General features: G+C 43.5%; 2 protein-coding genes across 3 annotated transcripts in view; one reads left to right on the top strand and one right to left on the bottom strand.

The window, feature by feature from the left end:
* The window catches only part of LOC128754550 (B-cell lymphoma/leukemia 11A-like), a 34,015-nt gene extending 24,306 nt beyond the window's left edge, over window positions 1–9,709 (bottom strand). Inside the window, exons 1-3 of the mRNA XM_053857255.1 lie at window positions 9,697–9,709; window positions 9,334–9,635; window positions 6,958–7,350 (exon numbers count right to left, since the gene is read on the bottom strand). Coding sequence (XP_053713230.1) covers window positions 6,958–7,350; window positions 9,334–9,388 — 448 coding nt within the window. The 5' untranslated portion in view covers window positions 9,389–9,635; window positions 9,697–9,709. The remainder of the gene's footprint in view (window positions 1–6,957; window positions 7,351–9,333; window positions 9,636–9,696) is intronic.
* Window positions 9,710–11,860: 2,151 nt separating this feature from the next.
* LOC128753448 (centrosomal protein of 170 kDa-like) lies at window positions 11,861–24,766 on the top strand. 2 transcript variants are annotated; one of them, XM_053855162.1, is made up of 20 exons: window positions 11,861–11,964; window positions 13,654–13,799; window positions 13,903–13,992; window positions 14,081–14,162; window positions 14,307–14,362; window positions 14,452–14,614; window positions 14,721–14,855; window positions 16,092–16,538; window positions 16,637–16,986; window positions 17,096–17,200; window positions 17,650–17,782; window positions 17,874–19,286; window positions 19,357–19,600; window positions 19,667–19,775; window positions 19,850–19,999; window positions 20,430–20,518; window positions 20,789–20,882; window positions 21,987–22,038; window positions 22,367–23,696; window positions 24,002–24,766. In XM_053855162.1, the coding sequence occupies exons 2-19, from the start codon at window positions 13,695–13,697 to the stop codon at window positions 22,561–22,563; spliced, it is 4,014 nt and encodes a 1,337-aa protein (XP_053711137.1). In that variant the 5' UTR covers window positions 11,861–11,964; window positions 13,654–13,694; the 3' UTR covers window positions 22,564–23,696; window positions 24,002–24,766. The 2 variants fall into 2 exon arrangements, with proteins under 2 accessions (XP_053711137.1, XP_053711136.1); XM_053855161.1 differs by having other exon boundaries at window positions 16,637–17,004.
* Window position 24,767: the final 1 nt, after the last annotated feature.

Genomic DNA, 24,767 nt, shown 5'->3' with positions numbered 1-24,767 from the left:
TGCTACAATATTGTTCTTCTGCCAGCCAAAATGACATGAGATCCAGCCATTATCATAACAACACAACTGTGATACACTAGGAGCTTGTTTTTAAGCAATAAAACATGACAATATTGTGGCAAAGTAGATTGAACATCAATGCTGTGTTGCGGAAATGACATTCACTAGGGTTTTTTCTGCACAGACCAACGGGTCGATACTGATTTTTGCTGAATTTAACATCCCTTTTTTCTTTTTGTAAAAAAGAAAATCAATTTAATAACTTGGTATAAAACAGAATCACACAAGTCAATGTTTTCTGATTAAAAACTAAAGAGGCAACTTTCTAATCCAAGAAGTGAGATGTTCTCAAATATCTATAATAAGCAAACAATTATCTGATTGATATAATGAATGAGCTGAAATGTTCTTTTTGTTCAAAGTCATTTGTTGAATACTGATATGGTTGTCTTTATAAATAGAACCATTTCTTTCTTGTCACCTGACAAGCGGCTCCTTTTTTCATCCACCACATGTCTGACCGAGCTAAACAATCACTCACTATCAACACTGGCACATGGACCGAGAGGTACTTTGAGGAAATATGGCAGGAAAAATCTAAGATTAGCCTGGATAGTCTCCTGATAACGCTTCTATCTTGTGGTTTGCGAGCGTGTCTGGTCAAATTTTAGGAGCTAATTCTGTTAGCAAATTTGACTACACAATTCTTCTCTTCACGTTCCTCACAGAGTAACTGTCCCTGACTGTGTTGCTTCCAGGAACAAGTTGGTTACTATTTTGGCACTTGAATTGAAAATAGGATTTTTGTAAAGCTGCTAAAAATCGTGAGGACCCCACAATGCATTGCATGCAAATTCCTATATTCACAGCTCAATATGATCAACTGGGCCTTGTGTTTCCTACAAAGAATAAAGTGAAGAGGCTTTTTTTCCCAAAATACCTCAGAAAAAATAATGATACATACATTTAAAGGGATTACGCACATCATTTTTTTGTTACTATTTTGTGCACCTTTATTAAAACAGAAACTCAGAAGTCTCCCTCAGCATCTGCCACTCCTAACGGCGCAGCTGTATGTAACACTCTCTCCCTTCTGTGTCTCTCTTCCGTCTAAAAATAAAGTCATTAACCTGCAGGTGGTGAAGCCAGCGCTGCATGACAGGCACCGACGCTGTCAGGTGCCCTCTGACCCTGAGATGTGACTCCCAGCTACACTATTGACAGGACAACGGCATGACAGACCTATTTCTGAGTTTTATTTCGTGGAACGCTGGTGTGAAACAAACAAGGCTGTGCGTGTTGTGCGCTTTCTTTTAACAGTAGGTGGAAGAGGTGTGCCTGTGAGTCAAATGTGTGTGTCACAAGTGTAAAAGTGAGAACACTGAGAGAGATTTAAGAAGCGCACACGCTTTAATGTTGCTAAAACCCATTTTCAACCGACACTGCAGGGATGTGAGCGAGAGACGGAGCGAAGAAGAGGAGGGAGGGAGGGGGGACAGACAGACAAGGGGGGAAATAAGGATCATATGTTTCTGACATATCTCATCAACTCACAACAGATCACGGGCCCTCTGCCACAACACACAAAAACAGGTTGATAGGAGTGGATTTACAATGAACGTGTGTGGAAGTTCTTAAAACAGGTGTGTTGCTGTGTACATCCCAGAGTGTTTTGAAAATTCTGTGGCTTTTAGTAACACATTTGTCTTCGCCGCATTCTTCAACTAGCCTCCACCTGAATGGCCTCAGGCAGAGGTACCAAGGTTGTTAGAAGACAAACAGACACACGGGGAGTCCGACCAAGAGCCGGGAGGAGAGCGCACACACGCACTTTATTGCATAGCCCTGCCATAACTACACTCAGTTTCCCACTGTCTGTCAGCTACAAAATCACAAAACCTGCTTCCAAAATCCTCAAAACAGCACTTAAACACACTAATGCACCTCCCTCACCTCTTTCTTTGCACACACCGTCAGCCCAGCCCATCCCTCAGGGGCCAATACTCGGTGCCAAGTCTGGCCTGGCATGGTCCACAGAGGGGTGTCCTCAGGCGGGGCTTGCCAAGTCAAAGACTCTTTCATGTTCAGTCTGTACACCGGGGTAGTAAAGCTTTAACAAACAGACCCACCGACACACACACACACTGAAAGCTATAAAGAGTTTAAGTGGCGAGACGCATGCGACTACAAAAAGTTGAACACATATGCACATGCATGAGCCCAACCCCACGTCCTCACTCCGGATGTAAACATGGACTTCGCTTGAATGCGAGCGGAGTCACTCTTACTTAACGCAGCAACAATAGACTGACAAATCACCAGCGACAGCGTTTTTTGGGCGCTAAGAGCTTGGCTCCAAAAGACAAGGATGTCCTGTATGAAAAATTCATCTCAAAACCCATTCTTCTTCACCGCCATTAAAACTCCAGTGGCGGATATCTTCCAACATATGAGCCATAGCATCAGAAAACAATTAAAGTCGCAGGAAATATAAAGCCCGATGACAACAGATGAGTGGCTTTCAGCGTCAATTAAAGTAATCCCAAACTCACATGAAGAAGACATCAACACAGAGGAGTCTCTTCAAACCCCCCCGCCCCCACTCGCACACGCCTCACACGCTGCCCGGCGCCACTGTCTGATTGATACCCGTGCATATGCGTATGCTCATGAAGTACGAGGGGGCTGGTGGCCTGGAGAAAGGTGGCACAGTGCCAACACAGAGCCTAGTTAAATACCTTTGTTTCCACAACCAGCACGGACGAACGGGGCCGACAATCTGTTTCGGGGGGCCTGCTGCAAAAAGCACTGCCTAGCTGCTTGGAATGAGGGGAGAGGTGGCTGCCATTATTAACTCAGTATTGATTATTCGATTGTACGTCCGGGATACAATGGAAGCGGCGCACAGGAGAGTCAGAGTCAGTGGCTCCAGCTGTTTATTTAGACAATCTACAGGAAATAAATCTACAGGGTTCAGCGATGGTGGAATTTTACTATTTGATTTAATGTATGTTCAAACCCCAAGTTCAATAGAACATTTTAACAGCCTATAACGTATTGATTACTCAAATGAATGATACATTTATTGTGTAATAAATAATACATATTTAAGAAATAGTGGCCTTAAAATGTATTTTGAAATGAGGATTTGCATGGAAGTCAAGTAAAGATGCAGAGATGTAAGCTGCACGTTGTGGTCAAGAGTGTGACATCATCTGCACTTGTATTCAACTTTAAAAATTTGATAGCTTGGGACCTGAGTGATACAAGATATGCTTCACTGGTTTCTCACACTGGAGTCTAACAAGAGACGGGCAGCAGAGCAACATGACTGACTCCACAAAAAAAAAAAAAAAAAACAATAAAATGCAATAAGACGGATCAACTTTCAAGTTTCAGACGTATAACACTGTAACCATAACAGTGGCTGTTGTACAAGCAGGCACTAAACTGGTAAACATCCTCATAGAAAAATTGATGTAAACAAAATAGCAGTGATTGACACAGAGTCCAATCCACAATACTAACATCACAGCGGTGATTCTGTTTTCAAAATAAATCCACTTTCACACTCCACTGTAGAGAGTTCGTGTGAGAAACCGTCATCTGCTTGGTTTCTGGGCCATCCGTAATCTGGAGACAAGCAACGTTGTCCCTTTGCATATCTTAAATTATTTATCATGCAAATGATGGCACGCAGGCTGTTCGGCCCTCTTGTAATGGCCCAGGGCTCCAGACTGCAGACCCCAGCTGCAGCCATGAGACTCTCAGACGTCCTCAGCTGTCCCGCGGAGGGGCACGGCACCATCTCCCCCACAATCGACTGGCCATCGCCATCACCCCGTTTATGAAGAACAAAAAAATTGCCAATGTCCATGCATCTGTACCAAATTACAACGGCAGAGTGGGGGAGGGCTGGGGGTCATATTTACTTAATGCCGTGTACTAATGAACAACATTCCCAGGAGAATAGACCATCAATGCGCGCATCATTTTTGGTCTCCTACTGGGGCGACGCAGCAGCAGCTAGCATATGGAACAGGGTGGTACATTGGCACTGCCAGTCTCTATCCATCAATCTTGGATCCAGAAGACAGAAGTGGGAGGAGTCTGCCTGTCTCACACAGATGTGATTTATGTGGGCGATCAAAACATCTCCCTGCGACAAATAACCATCCTCACATGGGAATATATATTTTGTAAAAGACATGAAGTATATTTAAGTAAATAAAATAAATAGTGAACCACCGAATGCCAGTACGCTAAGAGATTATTGCATTTCAAAAATAAAGCCCTCAGTGTCGTTTCTCCAAATGCAAGGACATCTTTTTTGTACGTCCTTCACTCTCGTTTGTCTGACCCTCTGCATAACGCCACATCGATGCCCATTCATAATGTAGCTTTGGAGGTTGCAACTAAATTAAGGCCATTTTTCCTTGATATTTAGCTAAAGACTGAGGAACCTTCTGACCCTCAGTTTCTGGATAATCTCCGCCAACTTTAAAGCGGCGACGTAAAGCCCCCGTCGGTACACATTAGGAATCATCATCTCCGTGTTGACATCAAGCTGAGCCGGGTTGTAGAACATGGCACGCAGCATATGGAGAACAGGGTGGTGTGCTGGCACCTCTACCCAAAATCCATCACTCATAATTACATCCATAAATACTGCAGTTGATTTAAACAGCTGACCTGAGTTGCCGCGAAACATTGCCATCATTAATACAAAATCTTAACAGGGTGCAGCAGATCTCTAATGGAAATCTATTAGTCATGAAAGGGTCATCTGAAGCGAACAATATTAGCGACTGTAAGAAATCATGTGGACTTGGCTGCATGATGATATAAATGAGCAAATGAGAGACCACTGGAACAGCTGACAGGGCCGAAAGGCATTCTAGGCTAATACGTGTGTGTGCTTACGTTCAATCATGGGGCAGATGTTTCACAAACGGCACACTAATGAACAGTGGTCATTCAGTATGGTAATGGCCAGTTCACTGATAACAGCGCACTATCAGCTCAGCCATCTGCAAAGCTGTAGCACAACCCAGCACCACAGTATCACAAACAAAACCACTTCCTTTTGCCCATTTAGTCCCAATTGGCTGGAAATCGAAAGAAATGAATCTGGCGCTTTAACTGACAGTTATACAGTCGACAGAAATGTATTTTTTCTGATACCTAAACTAGAGGCTTGTGTGGATATAAGGGATTAAATTATAAAGGATTAAAAAAAGGTTGAGCTACTTGAGGAGCGAATTTGGAGGCGTTCATCTGTCTCTCCACCTCATACATTGACATCAAGCTTTGGTTTGTCATTGTTGTTATTGGTGTTTAGAGAGGGAGCCATCTTTGTTTTTCAGTTCATCCTTTTAAAAGAGGTGTCTAGTCTACAACAAGATACTTTTAGTTCCCAAATGTGAAGAGCGATTTGTGACTATCACCACACGTGTAGCAATGTTTTTAACACTTCCCTTGTTGTTTATTTGAGAGTCATTGTTGGGTCTCATAATGAGGTAGATATGCTGGTGATTCAGAGTCATCTCAGCATTCATCAAGTTGCTAAAATACTTTTCTTCATCCGCGGCTTTCCAGACAGATGAATCAATAGAGTTTCAGGGCAACATTCATTTGAAGCACACCAAGTCAGACTGCAGCCTCATACACTTGTCCCCCGTGCTATAAAGCGGTATGCTATTTTCGATGGATAATAATATGCGGCTTATTTATTTAGCACGTGGCTCCTTTTATTGAAACAGATGCTCCATCTCTGTCAGTGAAGTAACATTAGTGTCACAGCACTACGACTTAAACAACGCATTCCAGCTCCAGTGACCGACAAAAGAGGTAATTAATCGCTCAAGTCAAGAAAAAAAACACTGACAATTAGTGGCTGCGGTGCTCTTCAAATAAATATTAGCAGGGGATAATTACGTTCTCTGTAACGTTCCTGGATCACAGTTTGCAGGGAGAATTATGGGCCTGTAATAAGGTAGGATGGCAGTGAAGGCCACAGGAACCGAACACATCTGTGACGGCGCCATTCCGAAAATCGGTTTCTTTGTTTGAGTGTTTCAATTTCTAAAACATACTTCTCTTTCTCGCAATGGAGGTTGAGCACAGCTGGTTGTTGTGTGAGAGAGATAGGCTCATCAGAGGCTGAGCACCTTTTCTAATTGAGCTTGAAGTGAAGTTTCCAGTCTGTACAACACAGGATACGCAGAATACTAATGATACAACTGACCAATTAGGTTATCAGCAACTTTTGTATGGGAACACCATGCTATGTTATTTAACAAATGGGTGAATAGTAAATGCAAATTTCAGCCACTAAATTGCAATTCATCTTTCATCATTTAAAAACAGCGTCGTACCGTCAGTCGTGTACTTCGATGAGCGGCTGCTCTTTTCACGTCATCACATCCACTTTGCATTTACTCTTCTAATCTAATATTGATAAGGACGCCTTTAACATGTACATTTAATTATTCGTAAATACACTTAAGGGGCGCTTAATTCCCAAGAGGTTGTTGCATTAATATGCAACAGCATGAATTTGTATATTCATTTCTACATGCTGCCATCATCGGCACTGATTTGATGCTGAAAGCTGATCCAAAATCTACATAAAAACGATTCAGACTTTATGGGGTACAAGTGGAGACGTGTGACACCAACGCAGATGTGTGACATGATGGAGACTTTCTGGTACAGACTGAGAGAGGGTCTTCCGTTTTAAAAGCAGCGGTTAGGTACAGTGTATTTTCCCCTTTCACCACAGATGCATCAAGTTTTTGTTCCCCTTTGTGACTGACTTCATCTGAACCTGCAAAAGTGTGACCCACTCCGCATCTTCACTTCCTCTCAGAGAAAATACTCACTTCACACTTTTGCGTCTCTATAGTTTGCTTTGGCACGTAGCCATGTATGCGCCCTCGACTGCAGTGTTTTTACCTGTGATGTTCTCCTGCTTGGGGATTATTCCTTGCAACGGAGCAGATAAACAATCCTCGTCATACGGCGACACTTGAACGGCCACCTCTACGGGGTGAGAGGTCCTTCGTGGGTGCTGAAGGGGGGTCCGTGAGTGCGAGGAGGACGTTGAGAGAGGCGAGGCCAGTGGGGACGAAGGTGGACGGTCCAAAGGTTTGTCCAGGCAAAGGCTGGCATGACACTGCCTCCGTTTGTGTTCGATGAACAGTAGGATGTCACCCAAGGGAAAGCGGGTGTGACACTGTCCGCAGGTCAGAAGGTCCTGGTCCCCTTTCAGGGGCTCACCCTGCGCTACACCCAGCCTGGGGGAGTCCTGAGAGTCCTCTCCTGGTAAAACACCTGACAGCGGCTCAGCTGGAGGAGAGGAAATAGCAAAGTTAGACACAGTTGAGAGGAATTCTGGAGGGCAGGTGTTGTTATGATGTCCTCTCATGGGATTGGCTGGTTGAGCACACAATGATCGACAAGTTCAGTTATATCACGAATATTAGCTGGATATTTTTAAGTGAAAAAGTAGCAGATAGGAAGCAATAAAACAACAACAAAGACATATATTGAGCTGGAACGTGAAGCACACAAGTCACTTCGACAAGGGCTGACATGTTCAGCTAGCAGGCAACAGCCCAACGATTAAGTTGCTTGACCCTCTTTATTGTGCTGCCAATCTCGCTTTTTAATGAACCTAACACCTCTGAGGATCAAAAAATAGATTCTAATTTGAGTTCAAGATGATTGGACCCCATTTCGTTAAAAGTGCTGGGATCTTATGAACCAAGGTTAGACATTGAGGGGTTGGATGTGGAGTAGGTCCCTGAAGTACTTGCAGAGAGAGAGAGAGAGAATGTGTGCGTGTGTGTGTGTGAGGGAGAGAGAGTGAGAGAGAGCTTTAAAAGAAGTCATGCTGCCACATGGTAAACGACATTGGACGTCTCGACTGGGATGTTGAGATAAGTTGTGATGAATTCTCGTGGCTTTAATTCCTTGTCGGGTCAGACGAGAAGGTGTGAAGGGACTATGCAAGATAGGCCCAGTTACCTGGATGTTCAGCTGCATTAAAGATGAGGGAATTCTTCCCGCTCCGACAGAAGCTTATCTTAACCAGCTTATGCCACGCACCCTGCCGAAGAGTGTGACCACGAGTTGGCCACAAAGATTTTCTTCAAACCAAGTAATCTCATTTTGATGCAGAGCGACTGCAATGTGAAGAACTTTGAAAACGGCAAATATAATCTTGTTTTTCCTCCTTCCTTAGACATCAAACTGCCGGGGCTGAAAGTGGTTTAGGTGTTAAATCAGGAGTGGATATTGCAATTAAAAAGAAAAAAAAAACATTTAGGCTGCTTTGTTTCTTGTTTTGCAGCATTATTTCTTACAGAGCAGAACAAGGTTTATTTATTTTTAGTAAATAATTAGTAAATAAACAAGTTGACTTGAGACATTTTTGCTTAAAAATCATAAATTATCTGAGTAAAGTAGTGTATATTGCAATTGTATAGACAAGCATTAGCGTATGAATGTCACAATAAATAAAATTAATGATTGCACATACCATACATATGCATTCTCTTGTACTAAAACAAAAATATTTTTTTGTTATGTTTTAAATATTTTACATGAATCAAAACAGAAGGGAAAGTATCTTCTAGTATTTTCACAATTACTAACGTGTTATAAGATTCTTGCAATAATTACGCTTCACATTAATATTGCTGACAAGACTTGGAAGAAGACCAAGTTCAAGTTCAATAGTGGCCCACAAGACGACAATCAAACTGCGCCCCCTACTGGCAGAGTCGCGTCAGGACCAGCCCATTAAAGAAGACATGAAGTGCGAGAATATACTTGGTTTCTCAATGAAGAAAACAAGAGGTCTATTTCAAATACAGCGAGTTGTGACTTGATCCCAGAATTATAGGCTTGTAATCCCTTATAGTATAAGCAACGCGTGATGACGGAACAACCTGACAAAACACCGGTCAATAAAGGCTAATTATTGAAGTCGAGCCCTGACATTTTGTTCCGCAAATGTTTTCAATGATGATCTTTACAAACCATTATGAGGGGGATAAAGCTATCAGTTGCCCTTGCCAAAGTGAAGGCGCTAGAAATGACCGGAAAACTTGAGAAAGCGCCGAGCTCGAGGGTCTCCGGCCACCAGTCCCGCGATAGTCCAGTAAAGGCAACACAAGTGCGCTTGTCAAGTTTGCTTCTGTTCCGGCATTTAAGAATGACACGCGTTATATTTCGGTTCATCCGGGGTTGAAAGTCCCGCTGCTTTTAAAGTTCTCCCCAGTGTCGCCATGTCGCGTGTTAAATAGCAATAGCCGGTTTACTTACGTGAAAACTCCCGTGTGCTCAAATGCTGGGGTTTGCCCTGCTTGCGGCGAGACATGTTGGTTCAGAGTGGGCTCTTCACATTGGGAAATCCTCTGCGAACAAGTCCGAGTGGAATATCTTCATTGATCCTTCTGGCATCCGACAGCAACAACAACGAGAGCTTGCTCCGATCAACGACAAGCGGCAGGCTGGGAGAAGAAGACGCGCCGGTCACACGGAACGAGACGCTGCGCGCTCTGCGGAGCTCCTCATGACTTGTTCGCCAGAAGAGAGTGATGGGGGTCCGGAGTGCCCCCCCTGAGCTGCAAGTTCAAGTGCGGACGTGACGTTCCTGCGAACTTGAACGTCAGGAGATGGACGTACCGAGACATAGAAGACGTGGGCAGGGCGAAGGCGGCCAGTGGGAGGGGGGGCCAGCCATCATAAACACCAATGGACACTCATTGTGGAGACTACCTATGGACGGGAGAGACCCTGAAGACACCAATGGACGGAGGGGGAGCGAGGGGGCGGGGCTAAGAGCGAGAGGGATCCAGAAAGAGAGAGAGAGAGAGCGTGTGAACTGACGTACTGATGTTGAGCAGCTGAGACCATCAGCCTTCATGTCTTAAATTAACACTTCATTCTATTTTTAGTTTATATAAATACATATATAACTCTAGAAATAGATTTAAAGTCAATGTTTATTTATATGGATGATGTTTATGCAAGTGTAAGTACATAAGCACAAGTAATTACCGAGAGGAACTTTGAATGGCCCTTCTTCAGGTGCTGAGGTAGTCACCTGCTGTCTCCTCAGTGACTGCTATGACTTCATTCAATACCCTCTACTATTTTTTTGCTGTACTTACAACCCTTTTAATTATGTTAAGGCGACATAAATATCTTAAAAAGAAATTCCACAATGCAGTGAAATATTGTGATTTACAGAGTATAATACTAATAAATAATATATAATAAGCAAAACTAGAATTAACTTTTCACTAGAAAGTAGCATGCAGCAACATAAATAATTTCTTGCCCCAATAAAGGTTTGGATAAGAGTTGGAGGAACCATGTTGCAGGTGACTCATTAAGATTAAATGTGCAAATTTAAACTTGTGTGAAATGCTGTTGTATGCCCCTTTCTACTACTGCGTGTAACACTTTCACTTATTCAATTCAATTATTTTTAAAACAATGTAACACTTTAACATGAATTTCATTGCAGGAAAATATTTACAGCAGCTGAACCTATTAAAATTGCAACTGTGATTTTACTGTTTAGACTTAAAGCCATTTTTAACAGTAATTCATATGTTGTGTTTATAATAACCCAAAACGTGATCAATCAAAGAAAAAAAAAAACTAGAATATGAATAATTAAATTTAAAAAAAGTTCATTTCTTTCTGAAACCATTTTTTTTTTTTATGATTTTTTTTTCAGAATCATAGGGATGTTTGCTTGGAGCAAATGAGCCCAGCAAAGTAGTGTTTTTCTGAGCCCAATAGATGGCGCTCTCTATAACGAATCGCTTATCAAATTTTCACTTTCCATTGACACAATAACTTAAAGTTAGAGGGTAAAGTTAGATATTTATTAAATTATAAACTAAACGGTAGAAACAAAAGGTAGAAATAGCAGCAAAATGATAAAATTGGTATTTTCGTAATTTGCATCTTTGTTACACATTTTAATGTAATAACTGCTAATGTGCGTCTAGTTACACGCAATAAATTAAAAGTAAATTTGACTTCTTCAGCATTGATGGTGTGAACATAACACCACCATTAACACCGATTTAACTTGGAAAAACGAACCCCAGAAAGACTTCTAAACACGACGAACAGTATGTTATATACAGTTCATCGTGTATGGATGTAACAGTATGATAGATATAACAGACACAGTTGAAAGGTTGGGTTGGGGAAACACCTGAACTTTAGTTCAATGACTTTTTAGAACGTTCACCTGTTAAACTCCACCAGTGCTTAGATTCAAAGATGTCATCACGCGTATATTGACTGGCTGAAGTGCACATTTTCTACAAACGACTATCAGAGTGACGTCATTATCAAGACTCCGTCGCCCCCTAGCGCTTGTGGTTGTACACGACCTAATCGTGTTGCCATACGTGCACTTAAAAGCGTTACTCGTTCTCAAACTAACCAAAATACTGCAGGTACTTAAATAAATCGTTGTTAAATGAAAAAAATGGCGTGGTGCTACCCTTCTTCCTCCATAAATGCAACTTATATTACTGGCAATTGTAGACACATTTGATATACAGTAAATACATTAACTATTTCTTATGCTACCTCGAGTACTGTTTACAAAAAAAAAATTGCTGAAATCCCCCAATGTGGGACTAACTAATGTTATTTATTATTTCGTATTTCCACTACTACTTCAACAAATACTATTCCGACTACTTACGTTAGGACTTCCGCTACATCTCCCCCTACAACTCCAACTCTTCTGCTTCTACGTCTGCGCGGGCTTCCTTCAAGATTGAGCCTGCAGCACCACCTGTCGACCAAGACACAGTAGTGCGTTATCGTCTGGGCTGGGCAGCAGAAACGCTCAGGAGCAGCATCATCGATGTGGATGAGTCCTCTGAATTTCGACCTGATTCTTCCTCACATCGCTTGGTAAGTGACATGAATGTTCCTCTGCTGTCGTACTGTCGGATTCTCTGCGTTGTCGCTTCATCTGGAGGCCGGATGGAAGGCGAAAACCAACATCGTCGAGATAGACATAATGTCGCCCATACGCTCAGATCAATGGATGTAACACCAAAATACAACCGAAATGACGCTTTCTGTACTGTATCGACAGTCGCCAGTAACATGTATGATAGCGATATCTTAGTGATTTAGCGCATAATTCACGGGTGAATTATCTAAACATCCACACTCGTCTAATTGATGCTGGCTTTATTAGCTAGCATATTGTCATGATTAAATGTCAAACGCTGACCTGTTTTTTTAGGTTATTTGTCAGCGTCTGGCAGTTTTGACTGTTTTCCTCGCCTCATTTTTCTTTTATATAATGGCCCACTAGCACAAATCAGTTTCAGATATCTGTGTCTGGGTGAGGTTGGAGCTGGTCAAGCGTGTATCTGGGCCACTACAAGTCAGGCCACTGCGTCCACTCAGAAACGGATAGTGGTGATGCTCCACATCAGCGTGTGTGTTTAAGGTCCACGGCATTGAGCATGAGTCAGCAAAAGTCAGGCCTGCCTAAAGCTGCTCCTATAGGAGGAGGGCCAGCTGTCAGTGTCATGGTAAAGAGCGGCTCTGCTTCTTGTTGTTCATGTCTGGCAGCTTCGGAGAGGTGGTGTTAGAGTGTCAGGCGGAGACGGTGATGCAAGGATCAGGTGCATCATGGCTGCCTTCATCTCCCCCCACTTCCTGTTTCTCTTTGTGGTCTGATTTACTGCTCAACCAATTTGCTCAATTCTAGAGGAGGCAGATCAGTGTCTGTACTCCATGTGACTGTTGTCCCTGGAAGAGCGTTGATCACAGAGATAGCGGCAGCGGATTTGAAAAGAGGAGGAACATCCCGATATCGCTCTCATATCATTATCGGCTGTCAGTTGTAGTTGGCCTCCCACTGGGCAAATGCCAGGTCAGTGGTGGTGAAAACAAAAAGTGTGTGTGGATTTTAAGAGTTCATGGGAAGGACATTTTAGAACCTCTATGTGTGCTTATGTAGAGAATATTTTGTGCTTACATAACTGCCCCTTTTTTTCTCAAATATGGCCACTAAATGTTTGTGATCCAGAGCCGTGCCTCAGATATGCTCATTTCCTGTCTGGTCACTCCCACTAAAAACGTCATTGTCTTCTCCGTGCCACTCCTAACTCTGCTTTCAGTCTTTGTGTCAGGAGAGATACAAACAAATTCAGTCAAGCAAGGGGGGGGTAAAATACGAAACACTGTCCAGTGGATCAAACTATTTACTATAATATAAGACCTTTTTTTGACGACTATATGTATTTCACTTTCACTCTTGCGGGCCATATAAAGTGATTCGAAGGGCCGGATTTGGCCCCAGAGCCTTGAGTTTGAGTTTGACACGCATGTTCAAAAGCTGCACTCACGTCTTCATTATGAAGCCTGCCTGTCACTCTTGCTGATTCTCTGGCATCACAGATCACCCAGTCTTCAATCTCTTCTTCACCTCTATTGAGCCTCAAACTGACAAAATTTGGGGACAACATGTTCCAAAATGGAGCTTGGAGGGCAGAGCTTTTTTTTCTTCATTTGTGTGTCATCTCTATTTCAGCTCATATTTAGTCATACATCACAGTCATCATGCCCTCCGTCTGATTTTAGCAGGATGCTTTAAAAGTCAAGGGTCAGCTCCCGAAGCAGAGATGAGTCTGACGTCCTGGTTCCTCGTGAGCGGCGGGGGGACGCGCCATCGTCTTCCCAGAGAGATGATATTTGTGGGCCGGGATGACTGCGAACTTATGCTGCAGGTGAGAAAACCCACTTCTCTGGGCTGACATCCGTCTGGATTACGATCTGTGGGACTGAGATTATCATAGATTACAGCGATTGACTGGATTTTCTGTGATTCAGTCTCGCAGCGTGGACAAACAACATGCTGTCATCAACTATGAAGCCAATACAGATGAGCATAAAGTCAAAGACCTGGGCAGCCTCAATGGGGTGAGTGTCTGAACATCAGTATTTATTATCGCCTATTCAATGAGTCCAGCTGAAACTTTAGCTGACAAAGACTTTATATGGGTCGCAGACCTTCATCAACGATGTCAGAATACAGGAGCAGATGTACGTGACGCTGCAAACGGACGACAAGTTGCGGTTCGGATATGATATCCTTTCCAGAATGCTTATATGTGTCCGTACGGCCCAGTGCCACAAGGTCAGTGAACGTGAACCATGCTGTAATTTCATCCCCCTGCGACAACTGCATAATAGATCAGTAGCTTAGATGTTACAACCTTAACCTGCCGCACATACCAACCTCTTCACCGTGGTTCGAGGAGAGCTGCACATCCCAGAAGAAGCCCTCAAGGTGATGAAATACGGAAAATTGAGTCATTATTAAGTTTCATTTTAGTATGTTGAATTATTCTTGAATATTTTTGTTTTGTTTTCTATCAGCATGAGAAGTTGAGCAGTCAGCTTCAGCTGAGCCAGAGAAGGCTGCTGGAAGGAGAACCGCCGAAGCCAGACATGAGACCCCCTGAGGCCACGACAGCACCCACGTGTGAGGGGGCCACAGCCAAGCCCCCTGATGTCAGCAGACTAGAGGAGAAGGCTGCAGGTATGATTAGTAAACAACATCAGCGGCTCGGAAAAGTTAGACTAGGTATTTAAACATAATATTTTATTAGAAGCTATGCTGCACTTGAATGACTTTTTTATTTTAGCTGATGTTGCATTGCTGCATCGGGGTACCCCTCTTTACGGCCAGCCAGCTTGGTGGGGAGATGGACAAGCTGATGACCAAAGCACTGGAAGACCTGAGGAAAAGACCCTTGATCGGAAACGTGACAAAGCTGAAGGTAGTTTTGAGGTTTTTGTCTGATGTTGTGAGCTTCTAGCTACCAGCTATTCCTCAGGCAGAGTAATGCAGTTTGGTAGGGTTGTGTTAGTTTCACGCTGTAGTCAGTACAATGAGATACACAGAAGCTGTGAGAAATGAGGGTGACGGAAATAGCAATTGAAGAATGCTACTTCTTCTTTACTACTTACTATGTTACTTTCATTGCATCATGTGGCCACAACAAACAAAGCTTCATCCTAGCAAGGAGTGTTGATAACTTCTGCTATCACATGATTCACTGTAATAAAAGGAAAATGCATCATATCAGTTTCAAATTCATGGATAAATGAATTCTATGTATATATGTATATTACAAAATATATAGTCATATAATGTTTATAGTTATGTAATCTTTTAAATCTAATTTAATTTAGTATTAGTTTAATTAGTAAGAGAAATGATGATGGTATTATTCCATAATTATACTGTATTTATTTATATAACTTGACCTTTGATATGTCCTTTGATATTTTCCTGTCTTTAGCCCTTCTGTCTGTGAAATTTTCATGCATGACCTTGTGCCCAAATATGTAATTATTATTTATTCTGTTTTATGGTATTCTGCATGTTCATGTATATATCTATATTGAGATATCTACAAAGTATATATTAAAATAAAATTAATAAAACATTTTATTTAATATCTTTGTTTTTCATATTTTTACAAAAATCATTTTTATTTCATTTTGTAAGGGTGGTATTTACTCTGTCAATCATGTGTTTATTATAAAATAATGTAGATTATTATTGATTCTAACATTTTAATGTGCTGTTTATTATCTTTTATATCTCCCTTAGATTTTAAGGTTACCAAAATGGTGCGACAGTATGTACAGCAGGCTCTTTAAAATACATATTTACATACATAAAATTTTGAATCATTTAAATGACAGGGAACGTTGATATGCTGTTAAATATTGTGAAAGAGAAATCTTCCAGTTGCTGTAAGAAACTACTGAAGTGCTCTGTTTTTATTTTTAGGTTCTTTATATAAACTAGTCAAAGTCACTTCATAAACATGTTTCTTCTGTACCACATGTTGTATTTGCTGCAGGCTTTCTTCAGTAGGGGTCAGTATTCTCCACTTATAAGTTGGGCGTTAATGACCCACTTAAAGGTCCACTTCATCACGTCATTAGCAAGGAGTCTTCTGTTCATGATGCTGCCGATAACCTTGTGTCTTTGCTTGGAACAGAAACAAAGAAAAACTCGGAGCACCGGAAATCCTCCCTGCCCCTAGCATCCTGCCAGGAGCAGAACCACTTTGAAATTCCCAACAAGGATTCACAGTCATCGACTAAAGCAAGCGCTGAGGTCCGAGATCCCGGCGCCGGCGCGCCCTCTGCTCCTGAGCCTGTCCACGGCCACGCTTCTTTTACCATTGAGTTTGACCCCGGGGCGTCTGGAAAAGTCACTGTGAAAGATCGAGTGACGAAAGCGGGAACGGAGACCAGGCCGCGACCCAAACGGGCTGTTGGCGAGGAGCTGAGTCCGCTTCAGACTGCTATGGTGGCAGCAGAAGTCAAAGTGGCAGATTGGCTGGCCCAGAACGAACTGCCCTTGCCGCTTAAAGAGCCAGCTGCTGAGGAGGATGGGGAAAGTGTCAAGAGTGACGTACCCATTCACCTGAGGAGTTTAAAAGGTATGTGCTTTTCTCTGTCTATTGACTGTAGCAACCAAAGCACATTGATAACTCATGTTTTGTTTCACCTTTTTGACATGTTTTTAACCACCCACCAGGTAGCAAACACGAGGACGGCACACAGAGCGACACAGAGAACGCGCTCGGAGAACAGCGTAAAGCCTTAGAAGAGGCTCCTTGGGGTCCATGGGGGAATCCTGGAGTGAAGATTCGGGCCGCTCGGGCAAACGTACCTGAAGGACTTTTTATTGAGGAAGACAGTCCAGCACGCCGACGTAAACCTTCCAACAAATTTGGGGAAAAACGGAGTGGCCCTGGCATGCAGCAGACGAGTGGCCGCGATGAGTCTCGTTCCCATGGTGATGATTTCAGTGACAGAGGGACGTACACCATTGAAATGGAGAACGGAGACCATGAAGCTGAGGAGGCCAGAAGGATGATTGACAAGGTGCGCAGGAAGAGACATGTAATAAACCTTCATCTCTTTCACCAATTTCATTTTTCATTCCCAACCGTCTTTTGTGAACAGAGTTTGTTCAGTCATGTGTTTGTTTTAGGTGTTTGGTGTCGATGAGCAGGAGGCGGTGTGTGTTTCGCGGCTGGGCGGCGTGGACCGCTTTTCAACGCAGAAGTCTCACAGCAGAGACAGAGGAAAGGCAGAGGTACAGCAGAAACGGTTTTAACCACACTCCTGAAAGGGAGTTAAACAATATCTCAGATCAAAATGTTTATATTTTGATTATTTATTCAGAGGCCTAGCATCACCTACATGATTCGACCTCCGTATTTCAAAGTGTTTTGTTCCCTTTTGCTAAAAAAACTCACAATATTGTCAAATAAATCTGGTCAAATGGAACAAGATCGCTCTCAAGGCCCATTTTAAGCAGAAAGGCACTTGGACAGCGCGTACCTCCGCCATGCCACTCCTTAGCTATGATTGAATGAGCACCTTTTCCACAACCGGAATGAATGTGTTCTGATCGTAGATGAAACCCTGAAATGAACCTACCTCCAAAATTGTTCCTTGTGTCTGACTTGTCTGCCTATAACTTGTCAGGTATGAACAGTCATGGTATCATTTTTGCTTGATATTCATTGTGTCTTTCTCTAGTGCGTTTCGGAGGAACTGATGGTGGGTGGCCCCCGCTGGGTCTCACAGTGGGCCACGCTGGCTGCCACCCATGTAAGGACAGACCCTGAGGGATCAGGGGGTGAAAGCCACTCAATGGTCACAGAAGGACGAGGTATTGATTCATAGTTGATCGGCCTCGTGAGCTATATAGAACTGAAAATGTAAAAAAGAAAAATAGATAAATGGTGCTTCTATGGTTTCAGGAGACACCAGTGAATCCAGCCGTTCATTCGCTTCTGAACGAAAGAGAAGAACTTTACCGCAACTGCCTGGAGAGGAGCCCTCCACAGGGAAGATGGTGGGTTCTGTCTCGCATGTAGATATGGGAGAAAAACAGGACACAGAGCTGCAGGAGAAGGAGAATAGGGAGGATAAGACTTCGAGGGGGAGGAGTCGGACTGGATCTGGAACAGGAGGGAGTCCGAGTCGCTCCTCACCAGCGAGGTCACAAGACAGCGGTGGTGGCAGAAGTGGGTTGAATAAGCTCCCCCCTCATCCGATGTCTGGTGGAGACAGGAGAGTGGAGGAGGGGAGGAGGAAAAAGAAGGAGGAGGAGAAGGCCAGGGAAAGTGGTGGCAAACCTTTGCTGAGGCAGGAGAGTTTCACTGTAGAGAAACCAAGCTCCAACATCCCCATCGAGCTCATTCCACGAATTGATGGAGTGACAGCAGGCAGGACTCGGGATGTGGGACTTGACAGTGCCGTGCTGCAGAAAGACTCGGAAGCTGTTGCGGCCTTTTTGGAGACCACTGTGTCAGATCAAGGTGACCCACCCAGCCACTCCATTGAAGGGTCAGTGTCACCGGAGTCCGATGTGGATACAACAAGCACTGTCAGCCAGGCTGATGGAGTGAGGCGAGTGGTCCAGAAACGCAGAGCCCTGGCAGGTCAACAGAAGGAGAAAACAGTTTTGTGTTCAAGCCACAAAGGGCCTTCTGCAGGCAGGGACACCCACGACAGAAGAGTCAAGACCAGATTGTCTGGTCCGCAGCTGTCTAGTCAGCCATGGACATCTCAGGATCTTACTGATGACGACATCAACTCCAACTCGCTTTTCTCTGACTCACAACCCACCTCCACCCAGGAGTCTAAAGGGTCTCATCCAAGAGACCAATCAGGGAGCACCAAAGCTGGAGCAAGCACCAAATCTAGTCGCGCTAAAAACAACCAGGTCCCAGCATCATCTGCATCCAGCAAAGCTGCCAATGTTCCCAAACCCAGGCCGACTAGGACGTCACTCCTGCGGAAAGCTCGACTGGGCGAGTCTTCTGATACTGAACCTGCAGATTTGGACAGAATGTCTGTGGCATCTGAGGCCTCCACTGCTAGTTCCACATCCAGAACGGGGATGGGTAAAAGGGGCATGTCAAGGATAGAGGCGCTGGCTCAGCCGAGGAGGCCCCGGGTCGGGTCCCCATCAGCACAGAGCGACTCTGAAGCCACTGTGACGAGGAGAGGTGCAGGAGCCCGTGGTGCCGCTGGAGATTATGCCCTTAGACAAGGACTGAGAGGGCTGAATGTGGCCTCACTGTCTGGACCCAGAGCCCGGGCCAACAGTGCCTCAAAACTACCTGACAAAAGTAAATCCTCGTCATACGGACATACAACACCTGCATGTGAGTGATATTGTTCTATGTCTTTATCTGTCTGGCGCTTCCCTCACTTTTGTTGTTGTTGTTGTTATAGCTGGTGCTCGCTGGCGTCGCGTACCGGTGGAGTACGCTTCCACCTCAGAGGATGAGTACGGCTCAAACCGCCACCTATCCAAAGAGGCACTGTCTAGACCATTTCCTGCCACCCGAGTGGCTCAGCTCAGCGGCTCTGCCCCAGCAACCCCGAACCCCGCGGCTCTCGTGGCCGTGAAGCAGCACTCCCGGGATCAGGACGAGTACATGAGAGACTGGACGGCCCACAGCGAAGAGATCGCCAGGTCAGCAGAATTGACCATCTTATAAGGTTTTTAACATGGGTTTCATTGTTATGTCACATCTTTTAGGATTAGCCAGGACCTAGCCAAAGACCTGGCCATGCTTGCCAGGGAGATCCACGATGTCGCCGGAGAGATCGACTCCGTCAGCCCGGCTGCCGCCGACCCCACAGTCGGGGTACGGTTCAAAAGAAAAATGCAACAAAAACTGCGGGAAACGTTTGATTCATTTGTGTCATGTTTTACATGAAGGAGAAGGTCTGTGATGAAAGTCTGGATCCTGCCGCTTCCTCCCTTGATGAAAGCATTGGAACCAATGGACAGTCTGTTGAACTCAGAGCCAGAACCTCCAGTGGAAATGGGTCACGTTCTATTCGTCGGCAGACTTGGAACAGAGATGAGGTAGGTGTAGTGTGCAACTCCAGTTTGACTATCTTGTAGCACATATGGACAAACTTGCCACCGAATTATCTGTTCCTGTCATCTTTTTAGATTAAAGACATTCCTTTCTTCCCTCTTATTTTCATGCTGGGCTCAACACAGGCCTGAAGCCTGTCCCCGCTACATAGGGTGAGAGGGTTAGACATTAAAGTACGAAAATCCTTGCTCACACCTACAGACAACATGGAGTCACAAATGAATTATTAATTCATCTTGGACCTTGGGAGGAAATCAGAGTGTCCACAAGGAAACAAATTGAAGCACAGGGAGAGCATGCCAAAAGGATGCAGTTTAAAACCAGTCCACTCACAGACTTGGGTGTCTGCTGCCAGTGTAATCGGTCTCAAAAACAATGGGCATCTTCTTTGCCTTTCTTCTCATGACTTTCCAGGCGGGATTGGATAGTTTACTTCTGGCATCTGTGAGTCAACTTTCAGCCAGGATACGACAGTCTGTGGAGAAAACAACCTGCAAGATAAGGTGAGCATTGATAAGGTTTCTACTGCCTGAAGACACTTACATTTTTCGTTCAATTTCTAATATGCAGCCAGTAATGGAATTATAAAGAGGTCTAGGAGTGTCACGTCACAGGGAGAGTCTCTGACACCCTGCTATAAATTGTGTCCATTTACACTCAGCATAAGAATAACTTTATAATAATAACTTTATATGTGTTTCTGAGACCCAGAATTCACATCCTCACTCAGTGAAATACAACCAGAACTAGCTGACTCTCTTTTTTTTGTCAAGGATTCTGTTCAAGGATAAAGAACGGAAATGGGAGGAGATCGAGAACAAGCTTCAGATGGAGCACGACTCTCTACTGCTGAAGAGCTCCAACAAGGTGACTACCATGTTGACTGTTTTTTACTATTCCATTAAGTTGTCACTCAAAAACATATAATTATCTGTTCCTATATCCTATGGAGCTTTTTTGCTTGTTGTGTGAGCGGCTGAACATGATTTTTTTATGTATATCTTCAAAGTTTTATTGAATTAAAGTTAACAAAATAGGCACCACCACAAAGACTGCAAACATGGCCGAAGCACCATCCAGTTGCCAAGATGATAGCTGCGGCATTTCATTACGGAATTTAGTGTAATAGCCAAACCATATGATGCTGCTTTAAGAGGCTCTGTTTTTATGTGTTGAGATGTTCTCTCGCTTGGTTCTCATGTTTGTCCTCATTCTTGTTGTGGACAACATCACCAGTTCACGGGTTTATTCAATCCAAACCCAATGATTTCTGGAGCCAAAAGGAATTGAGTTTCATGTATTTCAAACAGTTAATGACTTGGAAATGGATGGACAGAAGTATTTCACATGTGAGTCTAACACTGCGGATGACTCTTGAAACGTGGAAAACCATAATTAAATTTTAGTTTTAGTTTCAGTGAGTGCAGTGCTGACAAAATGTGTTGATGCTTCTGAACCACAATAAAGCATTATTTTCTGTGGAGATGGAAAAATTAAATTTCCATTGTAGAAGTATGTCCTCTGGATATTCAACTAGTCTAATGTTTGCATGGCGCCACTCTCTGGCCTGAACGGCACAAGAAACGCTGAGCTGTAAGAAACCTTTCCTGAGTGCATTAATGAAATCTTTGGACGAGGAAGTTATTTACATCAGTAATCCAATAGCCATTCAGTGAAATGGATTAGTGTTGTGGAACTCTAAATCCACCCTCAACACAAAATATGGGATTACTGATTGAGTCTGACACCATGAGTGTCAGTGCTACAGTGCTGGATCAAATCACCTAAACCTGTTGTGACTGTGTGGCAGAGGAAGCGCAGATTTATTGGCTGTGACGTGTGACTCTGTAAATCATCAGTCGGTGTGCTCCTAATTCAGTTAACACTATTTAATCTGGCTTCACATGAACCCCGGTAAATACATTACTGCTGTTTCCTGACTGAATTCTATGACTTGGTGCTCTGTGACAGGAGATCTCAACTATCATCCAAGACCTGAAGAGAGTGGAACGACAACTGCTAGGTATGGACTTGACTTTCTTGTGGTAGTTTTATAATACTACTACTAGTCCTAACAATAATAACAACAACAACTACAATAATAATAATAATGTGTAGAAATTACTTTTAACATTTATTTATTTTTAGTTTATATATATATATAAAGGAAATCACATAAAAAAGCTCTGAAAAGCAGGTGTTTTACCCCGATTCTGTTTTAATTGATACATTATTGTCAATAAATTATTTTAAAAAAAGTTACTGTGGATGTTTGTCGTCACATAACTGTGCGTAACATAGAGCTCTGAATTCATTTTCCATTTAAATTTCTATGTCATTCCCCTCCGCAGTCATTGACATGATGGTGGACCCAGATGGCACCCTGGATGCTCTGTCCAGTCTGGGCATCACCAGCCCTCTGACAGACCAAAGGACCACTCCAGTGAACCAGCAGGGGGAGCCCGCGCTGCACGCCGGAGCCGAGGCCTCTTCATGCGCCCGCTCAGACTCACGATGTGACGGGGCAGCGACGGATGGCGTCTCATAGAGCCGGACCCAAATTTTAAAGACATTTTTACTCATGTTGCAATGCTGACTACAACTACCACACGAATGGACTTAGTCAATGACCAACACTGTCGGTTCTTTTGGGATGTCAAATATACAACATTCTGTTTACAGATAAGCTATGATACTCAACCCTCTGTGTTTTATATTATTCATTCCTAAATGGTTGTGGGAAACATGTGAATGACTGCAGGGCGGGAGATTCCTTTCTCTTCTTTGTATACATTTCAAGAGTGGAACCCAAACGAACATATGTTGTCTGTTTGTGTTGAGAAGTTGTCTGATCTATGCCAATGCGGAAACCCAAAGTCCAGAAGTGCAAAGTGTGTGGTGCGAAAAGTGTCAAAGAACTTAGAAGTGAAGGATATAACCCCCAGCAGGCAGTGGAGGTCAAGCGTTGACCCCGCCCCCCAGGGATTATTCCAGCCGGCCATGACTTAAAGTTCCTAATGTAGCAGCCCCAGACGCTAGTCACAAGTGCCCAGAATGAACTAATCATTTAAAAGTGTGTGTGTTATGATGAGAGGGAGACGTTAGTCAAAGCTTTGCACTTTCTAAAGGAAATATTCCTTGATGGGACCAGGGCATGATCGGAACATTAAGAACTTCACACTGAAGTGTAAAAACGATGACATAAATCCGCGCCGTCAGAAAGGTCAAGGTTTCCTTAGGTTATTTACAATTTACATCCGTTTGGCATTAAAAATGTCCCAGTCATGTATTTTATTTGTGTGTGTGTGTGTGTGAGTGAGTCGTGTTTGAAACAGCACACAGAGACAGCGGCGCCGCTGTCAGGTCTCTGATATGTTGCCTCTTATCTCAACGTTTACACTTGAATGTAACCTGGTCAGACCTGCTCGCCAAATCATCATGACTCCATCGTTGTGCCCGGCACCTTGTGTACTTTTGAGAATTTTGAAGAAGATTCTGTTATTTGTAGGACTTTGTTTCTTTGTGAAAAATATCCTACTAAATGTTTATCTTACAATACCTGTGTATTGTTACTTTGATCTTTAATAAAATGCATGATAATACCGTGCTGGCAACTGTACTGTTGTGAAGTGTTCTGTGGATTATTCTCAGAACCCAAGTCCGGTTATTTCAATCCTAAAGGTGGGTGGTTCCGCTGTGTGTTTCGTGGATGCTGTGTGGGTTTGCTTCACCTGTCACTGCTTCTAAATTTGGTCTATCTTGACACACAATCTGAAACACAGCTGGTTTCATATTGTCGTATCTTTGGGCGGTTGAACAGCGGCACAGTATTTCACAGCAGGAAATTACTAGCAGACATTGAAGTCAATCTTTTTCTTCTTCTTCTTCCTGATAGATTTTGTGAGATTGTTCTGATTCCTGGTGTGACAGATTGAAGAATCATGAAAGATATCATTCCATTACCTGTTGTCCTTTTATACATCCAGGTGGTCAATGGATGGTCCATTTCTCTTCAAGTGATGAAGAAATGATGAAGAAAATTGGAGGAATTGTGAAAGTAAAGTAGTATTGGTGGGTGCATGTTTGTGTTTTTGCACCTTCCATGTCGGGTGCGCAGGCAGGTGGACAGAAGAGGAAGGAGTTGTAGTTGTTTAAACATCTGACCCAGGGTTGCGTTTTTATCCAGAGAAATGTGTATTTTCGCTGATGTCTTCAGTCCAGTTGAAGTGTCTCATTATTCAGATGCTGGTCTCTGGAAGGAACCACAAGTCTGGTCTAGGTTGAGGATCAGAAAGGAGTTTCCATTAGGTTCTTGAGGTCGACTGACTCAAGCACAGCTGAAAGATCCAGAGCAGCATCCACAGTGGACAGCAGTGAAAAGCTCTTTGTTAAAGTGCCTTTGAGCAAGATTGATGTGGCTCACAAAGATTGCTGTGTAGAGGACCAGATTCAGGAGAAGCTTCAACTGTTGCAGGGTACCATGGGGTCCAAAGCACCATTAGCAATGGACAACATCAAATGAAATCCTGGCCTTGTACGGTGACATGGAGGCAGACCAGCTGCAACATGACTAGTTCACCGACATGAATTTGAAGTAGTCTCATTTTAGTGACATTTGGAGATGCCGTCGTGCTTTTGAGCAAGGCAGAAGAGTCAGGGTCGATGATAGCGCTGCAGAAGACGCTTCTTGCTGAATGTATGAGAAGCTACAAACAATTCTTGTCTATGGCAGCTCCTGCGGTGAACCAGACT

This window comes from Synchiropus splendidus, chromosome 2 (assembly GCF_027744825.2).
Source record: "Synchiropus splendidus isolate RoL2022-P1 chromosome 2, RoL_Sspl_1.0, whole genome shotgun sequence".
NCBI lineage: Eukaryota > Metazoa > Chordata > Actinopteri > Syngnathiformes > Callionymidae > Synchiropus > Synchiropus splendidus.
The sequence above is the reverse complement of the archived record's forward strand: the minus strand, read 5'-3'. Positions and strand labels throughout refer to the sequence as shown.

Coding starts and splice junctions, on each gene's coding strand:
- LOC128753448 (XM_053855161.1), top strand. CDS start 13,695: ATGAGTCTGACGTCCTGGTTCCTCGTGAGCGGCGGGGGGACGCGCCAT. Junction 14,163..14,306: donor GTTGCGGTTCGGATATGATA/TCCTTTCCAGAA, acceptor CTGCCGCACATA/CCAACCTCTTCACCGTGGTT. Junction 20,519..20,788: donor AAAACAACCTGCAAGATAAG/GTGAGCATTGAT, acceptor TTTTTTGTCAAG/GATTCTGTTCAAGGATAAAG.